The sequence below is a fragment of the Oryzias melastigma genome, linkage group LG6, assembly GCF_002922805.2.
Source record: "Oryzias melastigma strain HK-1 linkage group LG6, ASM292280v2, whole genome shotgun sequence".
NCBI classification, from domain to species: Eukaryota; Metazoa; Chordata; class Actinopteri; order Beloniformes; family Adrianichthyidae; genus Oryzias; species Oryzias melastigma.
This window is the reverse complement of record NC_050517.1, coordinates 15109489-15117913: the sequence shown is the minus strand read 5'-3', so window position 1 is coordinate 15117913 and position 8425 is coordinate 15109489. Positions and strand designations below refer to the sequence as shown.

Here is an 8425-nt window from a genome sequence, read left to right as displayed (position 1 = left end):
AATCGTGGACATCATAGAATATAAAGTATTCAGCTAATGATCAAAGATGATCACTATGAGAACTGTGTGTTCTTTAGGATTCTAGCACACATTTCTTTAATTTTCCTGTTACATTTCTTCTCAATTAACAAAAAAATCAGAAAAAAATCTTTAAAAAAAAATTCAGGGTTATGCTGGTAACTCCTGCTTTTATTTTTAATTCTCACTTTTTTGCAGTAATTTAAAACTATTTGAAAGCAATTCAATTGCAAAACAATTGTCCATCTGATTTCCTTCAAAATAAAGGCAGATGCTGTACATTGACCAATATGTGTGAGGTTTTTACATCAGTAAAATCAAAAACAAAATGATTTTTTTAGACTCCACCTCTTTATTAAAGCCTCCCTCTCACAAAGTCACAGCATCTGCTGTCTCTCAGTAAATTTCTGTAGCTAATTGCTCCTAATTGGACAGCACTGATTGAGGTGAAGCCTCTGATTTATGAGGAAGCCATCGGTGATGATGTCTGCCTCAGCTTCTGCCGCTTTAATTGTTCCTTTTCTCATCGTCTCTCTGTCACGCGGCTTCATGCATAAATCCAGACGGTTTGTCTCCCCGCTTCTCCTGTGCCACTTTCTGTCACTCAGTGACCTCAGATAAATTGATGATTACTTTGCTGCAGCTCACAGCCTCAGCGTGCAATTCCAGTGTGTGAAAGCCAAAAAGAACACTATTCTCTGGCGTTTTATTTCTGCCCTTTTCGCCTCTAAAACAACATAAAATCCATCTGAAGTGGGGGTTTCTTTCAATAGGAATAGTTTGAATCCTGCTCCAGCAATCTGATGACAGACGCAATGATTTCACTCAACTAAATCTGAGAAATGCTTTTCATTTCCAACTTCTGCTGCTCTTCAGGCCTTCAAAAAATCCAATGATTTTCAGCCAAAAGTGATGTTTTTCATTTTCCTCTGAGCAACAAAAACGTTCCATCATTTTCTATTTCTTTTGTTCTTCTGGAGGATTCATGTTTTTCAAAGATTATTATCATTTTTTTAATGGAACATTGAATGTATATACCTATAAATAATCATAAATTCATAAATACATTTTGAACTGTTATGAATGTTTTTTTAAGATGCTCTTTCTTAACCACACCTCAAAGTTTTCTGTCATCCTGCAGCGGCGTGTTGTCGTTTCTTAGCCCTCAGAGGCTGCATTAGTGTTATCACTGGGCTGCCTTTGTAATCTAATTGTCCTCTACAATGAAAGTGAGATGAAAGACGTTCATGCCATAAGAATAGAGCTGCTCCTTCAGTCAGCCATTTAGAGAAAAGAAAAGAAGTGGAGTTCTGGCGCCCTCTGGTGGTAATAGTAGGAATTGCTTCAAAGTATGTAAACCAATCAGGATTTGCTGAATTTTGATTTCTTGATTTGTAGAAATGATAAGATGCCCTTTATTTTATTGTGTTATATATGAATTAAAAAAATAGTATAGAAGTCCTTTTCTTAAAGTCATTTTGGTTTTATTACTATGATGGCCAAGACCCACCATCTCAGCAAATATTAATTAAGCCAACAAAAAAGCAAATAACAAGAAATGATAATGCAAAAAAAAAGAAATGCTGCTGCAAATAAGACTCTGCAACAAATAAAAAGAAAAATATTGCAAATAAAAGGAGAAATTGCAACAAATAAAAAGAAATCAATGTTACAAATGAAAGAAATATTGCAACAAATAAAAAATCAATGTTCCAAAACTATGCAACAAATAAAAAAGAACAATATTGCAAATAAAAGAAAAATTTCAGCAAATAAAAAGAAAAATGTTGCAAATAAGACACAATGCAACAAATAAAAAAACAATGTTGCAAATGGAAGAAAAATTGCAACAAATAAAAAATCAATGTTGCAAATAAAAAAATGCAACAAATTGCAACAAAAAAGGAAAAAACATGTTGCCAATCAAAGAAAAACAGCAATAAGCAAAAAATAAACAAATTCGCAAATAAAAGAAACACTAAAATTAAAACAAAAATCTGTAAAAAAGAAGAAAAAAGCCATTTATCTTGGGATTGTTTTTGCCAATGAGAAGGATAAAAATAGGACTACAAATTGCAAAATGGATCATAAAGTAGTGATCAGTGTCACTGTTTGTACCATTTAATTTTATCCTCGTCGATCTACTTCCAGTGCATCAGCAGAAACAGTCTCCCAATAATCCACTTCCATTGTGTTTTTTATTTGCAGCTTTTGTTTTCCAGAGTTTTTTCTTTTTATGTGTAGTTTACGTGTTTTTTTAGTTGCAACATCATTTTGTTATTTGCAGCATTTCTTTTTATTTTTGCAGAGTTCATTTTTTTGTTTGCTGATTTACTGTTTTTTTTATGTTGTTGTTTTTGCTGTGATGGTCTCAGTCACCATACATCCCAGTTAATGAAGTCTCCTTTATTCAATCTATGCTGTTAACTATGTGTGAAAAAAAGAGAAAACTTGAAAAATCAGATAAACGAGAGACACTTTTAGGAAAAAAAAAATACCCTTTGAGTCTCAACATGTTTTTCCAAGACTCAAGATGAAGCAGTGTCTAGTAAATGTATGTCTATGGGTAAAGCCCTCTAGTGGAAAGAAACAGAATCACACACTTTGTTGAGGAGTTTTACAAAAAATTATTTATAATATGATACAAGGTTATTTTGTGCAAGAGGTCGTCGTCGGGTCCAAACCTGTACAAAACAGAGAAAGCACTTAAAATTCAATGGCAACCTGAAGAGCAGAGCGGAGCGGAGCTGGACCATGATTGTGTCAGAACCTGTGGTGTCGTCGCCAGAATACAAAACTGCGACGGTTTGCTTATTTACGTAAAGTGCAGAGAGGGTGAACGCTCGCGGCGCGGTGCCGTGTGGCTGAGAGAGGACCTGCATCACAAGCCGGAGAGCAGGCCGCCGTAAGAGACTCGCTGGAATATAGACTCTAATACAAAGCGTATGAAAGGGAAACGGTTCTGTGCAGCATATTGAATCGTACAAATATCAATATGAACACTTGTAGAAAAAGGGTCTTTTAAAATTCCCATTTATACAGTTAATAGTATAAAATGCTGCTCCGTTTACGCTGAAGCACCACAGACTTATTTATCCCCCACAATGACCTGAAGTAGAAGAAAGGCTTAATGCGTTGTTCAAGGGGAAACAAACGAATACGAAAATATATGTAGTTAGTGACTGGATTACATAATCTTGAATATATTTCTTTGTTTTTGGGGTTTTTCTTCTGTCACTACGTTCCAGGTTACAAAAGCATCACAGTCGAGTCTGGAGAATACAGGCGATGGAGGAGACAGAGCGGTCCGCGGGACGTCTCTCCACGCTAGAATCCCAGCTGCTGGGTTCTGCCGGGACCGTCAGACCTGCTGGGAACCCTGTGGACAGTGAGGGTTTATGAGGAACTGCAGCTTGACAGTGGCGTGTGTGTCAACGCGGTCTTTACCGAGTTGGTTCGCTTGCGTTTCCAGCAGTCCGGGTTGATTCTTTTCTGCTCCTCGGCCAAAGCCTTGGCCTCCATGGTGTACATCCTCCTTTCCTCATTCTTCATCTTCTTCCACTTGTCTCCCAGGATGACACTTATGGCTCTGGAAGAAAACGGGAACATTTGAGAGGATTGATCGTCTCCTACAAAACATTTTGACAGATACAAAATAAAAGCTGTTTAGGAAATGATTCTGCAATCCATAAAATCTTAACCTTTGAGCTGCATAGTAGATCATGACAGAATGAAAATATTTCTTTACCAGCAATTATGATGGAGGATTTGGGCCACCATAACAGAAGAAAAATGAATGAATTTATGAGAATAAAGTCATAAAATAATGACAAAAAAGTTGTAAACAAGTCATACTATTGAGAAATAGTATGACTATTGAGAATGAAAAATCCTAAAAAGTCATAATTTTACAATGAAAAATTCATGTGTTTAGAAACAAAAATGATACATTTGAATGGAGCCAATTTTCACCCTTAGGATTTGAAACCTGAATCAAACAACATGAAAAAAAATATTGGTGTTTTTCTAAAAATAGAGTGTCTGAAACTTATAGTAATTCTAAAATAAACCGTTATTTTCAGCTTCAGATTTTCTGTGTTTAGGTTTCAAAACTGAAATTTCAGTTTAGAACCTTTTACTTTAACTCTTTTACTTTTACTTTTTTTCTCTTTGCTTTCAAATCTGAAAATTTCAGCGTTTTAGCCAAGCACCAATACTTTTTTCAAGTTCTTTTATTTGGGTTTCAAATCTATAGGACCCTGATTTGGCTCCATACATTTAGCCTTTGAATCTTTGACACACACGAGTCCGAGGAACCAGACGGACATCAGACCGCTCCAGGATCTCACTGAATCAGCGTTCCTCTTTTCATAAATGCAGCTACTTTCATGAAATTCCTATTTTATTTTTAAAAAGCATGACTTTTCATTAGGAAAATTACAACGTTTTATAGTATGAACTTGTGATTTTATTCTCGTAAAAAATGTAAAGTTTTAGGACTTTGTTCTTGAGAAAATCTGGACTTTTTATGCTTTTATAGTTTTTTTTCCTCATAAAAGTTTAACTTTTTCCTTTTAATGTTTTGACTTGATTCTCATAAAATGCAGACTCTTTTTCTTGTAATTTACAACTTTATTCATGTACATTTTTGACTTTTTTTTCTTGTAATTGTAGAACTTTATTTATGTAAAAATTTGACTTTGTCTCATATTTTTACATCTTTATTATCATAAAATGTTGAATTTTTTTTGAAAATTTAAATTTTTATTCTTGTAATTTTTTTGTTTTATTTTCTTTAAGTTTAAAGACTTTTTCCTGAACTTTATTTTTATTTATTTGATTAATTATTTGTCTTTTATAGTTGCTCTAATACAGCCGTAGTCAGTAACATTTTTCACCTGCCTTTGGAAAATAAGAAAAAAATGTCCTAAAATGTCTTGATTTAGTAGAAAGCAAAATAATGTTCAGAATAAAAAAAGAAAATATAACTAGAATAAATATTGATTGAAGTAAATGTCCATAAAGAAAATGTTCCTAATATCAAATCATAAAAATAATACAAAATTACAGGAGGTGCTAACAGTGGAGTGACTAGAGGGTGAAGCGTCTGTCGGTGGATAAATCCAGACGACTCCAGCAGAAGCTTCAGACCGAGGCGGCTCTCAGACACCTTTTTAATCAGCCTTTAAGGTTAAGAGTCTTAAACTCTGAAGTGCTTTGAACTTTTATGAAGCGTTGTACACTTTCAAAGAGGAAGATGAGTTTGATCTTCATATATAATGATTAAATAACCCCTAAAAAATAAATAAATCTTCTTTTGTCCTCAAAGTTTCTCAAAAACGTTTTCAGATCCAAAACAGCAGCTTAAACTAACTGCATCAAACAAGCTCACCGGTTGTCTTTCCCAGGATACATCTGGGTGTATTCCACTCTGTATTTCTTGGCGAAGAGCATGAAGGCGTTCATCGGCCGCTTGCACTTTGTGGGTGTGGCGCCGCTGGCCGTCCCTGAGTTGTGGCTCCTGCTTGATTTGCTACTGGAAGACTGTGGGGAGCAGGAGCGCTCCAGCTTCTCACAGTCTGGACTGACGGCCCCCCCACTGGACAGGGACGCCCTTCGCTGGCGGGCCATGCTGCTCAAGACGTACACGGCTGAGGAATCCAGGGGGGTGAAGTCATAACTGCAGACAGGAGAAATGCTGTTTACCACACATGTTAGCAGTTTTGGATGCATAAAAACGACAAACGTTTCTGATCTACTATTCTATAAACTCAGCTGGACGACAATCTTTAATGTGTTTTTATCTATATTCAGGAAAATAGATGAATATGAGAATTTTCATTTGCTAAATATTTTACTATGTCGTCCAATGAAAAGCTGCTTTGCATAAAGAAGAAACTACAGCGCTTTTGACAGATAATTGCAGTGTCAACAGCTGATCATGTGGGGGCAGTATTACCCCAAATAAGTATATACTTTATATACAATAGATTGAAGTATGGGGGACGAGCTGGGATTTTTTCTTAGCACTTTCCTTCTTTTATTTTTCCCCTAAAAACAATTTCTCCCTCATAACTGTTAATGTTTCTTCTTAAATGAGACCAAACCAGTTCCTGTATGAAACAGGAAACAAACCCTGTTGAGGACTGAACAATCCTGATACTGTGTGAAAATACCCTTCCATAAAGAAATAATTTAATGTCTTCCTAGAAAACCTGCTGCGTTTTAAATATGCAAAAGCTGCAACCTGTAGATGTATTTGTCCCATTGAAAAAGATGATTAAACTCTGTAATGTTCATCATTGATACATTTCAGCTGTGAGATAAAATGTAAATGAAAGGATCCAGTAAAATCCATTGTATAATTTGAAAAGAATTTATTTGCATAATGGTGCAGAAAATTAGTATTTAGCTACTATTGAAAAGCAAAAATTCTGTTTTCACAGATCTGTTCATTCTTCTTTAAGAAGCTCTTATATTATTGTTAATATATATTAAAATCTCCCATTTGTACTGGCACCTGTCTACACCCTTAAACAGTCAGAATCCAACCTCTCCACCATGACCAAAGAGCTGTCAAAGGACACCAGAGAGAAGATTGAACACCTGAACAAGACTGGGATGAACCAATCCCCAATAAGCAAGCAGCTTGGTGACAAGAGATCAACTGTTGGAGAAGTTTTTTTTAAAAATGGGAGAAATACAAGATGACAGATAATCTAGCTGGAGCTGCATTCAAGATCTCACCTGGTGGGAAACAAATGATCTTGAGAACAGGCAGGAAACAGCCCAGAACCAGAACCACACAGGGAACTGGGGGACCTGAGTCTTATTATAGTAACACGCGGAATAAATTGTAGAATTGGCGACTAATTATACCCTAAGACTTTTATATATAGATTTACTGTATAAATAAAAAAAACAAAACTACCTTGGTTTGAGATATTTCAATATCTGTCAGGTTTAATGACCAATCTGAGTATAGAATAGACAGGAAGGCCTTGAGCTTCACCTTCTGAACGTGTCAAAGACAACGGAGTCATCACAGTTGATAGAATCTGGGTGGTTTGGTGGCAGGCACACATCTCCAAGGTGCATCTCATAGCAAGGAATCCCATGATGCACCACTGTAAGGCTTGGATAAAATGAAGACCACCCTGACAAACAGATGAAAGCCTTTATATTAGCTGAATTCTGGAGCAGAAAAACCTCCACAACAGCTACGAGTGAGAATCCTCCTCATCAGCAGTGAAAGCAGGTGCTTCTGTTACCTTTGTTCTTGACAAAAAACGGATGGTCCAGTCTGCACTCGGCTGTCAGAAGGCCCTTTTCCATGGAGCCTGAGTCAAAGGTCAGCTTCAGAACCGCCTGGCCAAAAGAAATCGTCTCTTCATGACTCACCAACTTGAGTCCATCTGAGCCATAATGCTAAAGACGAAGACAAAAAAATTACGTTATATACTGAAAATAACATAAATCCCTAGAAAGTTAAGGACTCATTTTAAACTCAGTTTTTTGTCAATTTTCTATCAAAAATATTTAAGTCAAAATGCAGGAGCAGAATATGACAAAAACTAAAACCAAAATGTTTTTGAAGAGATCATATCTACGAGTCATAATGTTCTTTCTACCATGAGGACTTATTCGCTATGCTGCCAACTTTTAATGACTATTAAAGTAGATCTAACTCTGTTAAGTCACACATAAATACAAAAAGGTGCCTCTTGAATGTTTTTTAATTAGCCTTCCCCAAAAATTGTTCACCAAAACATTTAGTAATTTGTTTTTTCATCTGAAGTTTCTTTAAAGAATCCTATTTTTTTATATTTAAGACAATCTCAAAGAGGATATAGTTTAATTTTTAAATCTTTACCTCATTCAAAGATCATTAGAGAATTCTATAACTGTATTTCTAAACTCCAACTCTTGACGTGTCTGCCATCTTGTGGTGACTTCTTGCAACAGCAACACGAGAAGATTCCCAGCTGCCAGTATCTCATATTACTTTTTGTACTTGAGTAACTTTTGGAAGCAGTACCTTAAGAGAGAACGAGGACGGCATCATAGTTTCATCATCTGACTCATCGTCTGAATCCCCGAGTTCGTCAGCTTCCTGCCACTCCACATTTGGACCTCGATGGAAACGTAGGCGAGTCCCTGAATATCAACGAGAACAGCTGAATAAGACTATTGAACTTTACATATCAACAAAATATACAAAAAAAGATGTGCAATAAACCAGAGTGAGAAATGCTTTACAGTTATTCTTTATTTCATTTTCAAGTGTATTATATTTGAAGGGGACTGGCTCTCCAGAAGATTGTTTAAGTGAACTCTAGTATTTAGAGGCTAAGCTTTATAAATAATTAAGATTAGAAACTGAAAAGAAAACTCTACAAACGTTTTT

The 8425-nt window shown here is 35.7% G+C and overlaps 1 protein-coding gene across 1 annotated transcript in view; it reads right to left on the bottom strand.

Annotated features, from left to right (window-relative positions):
* Positions 1 to 2307: 2307 nt before the first annotated feature.
* Positions 2308 to 8425, bottom strand: part of hbp1 (HMG-box transcription factor 1) — a 10221-nt gene continuing 4103 nt past the window's right edge. Inside the window, exons 6-11 of the mRNA XM_024282528.2 lie at positions 8057 to 8175; positions 7290 to 7446; positions 7031 to 7175; positions 5411 to 5698; positions 3466 to 3607; positions 2308 to 3397 (exon numbers count right to left, since the gene is read on the bottom strand). Coding sequence (XP_024138296.1) covers positions 3380 to 3397; positions 3466 to 3607; positions 5411 to 5698; positions 7031 to 7175; positions 7290 to 7446; positions 8057 to 8175 — 869 coding nt within the window. The 3' untranslated portion in view covers positions 2308 to 3379. The remainder of the gene's footprint in view (positions 3398 to 3465; positions 3608 to 5410; positions 5699 to 7030; positions 7176 to 7289; positions 7447 to 8056; positions 8176 to 8425) is intronic.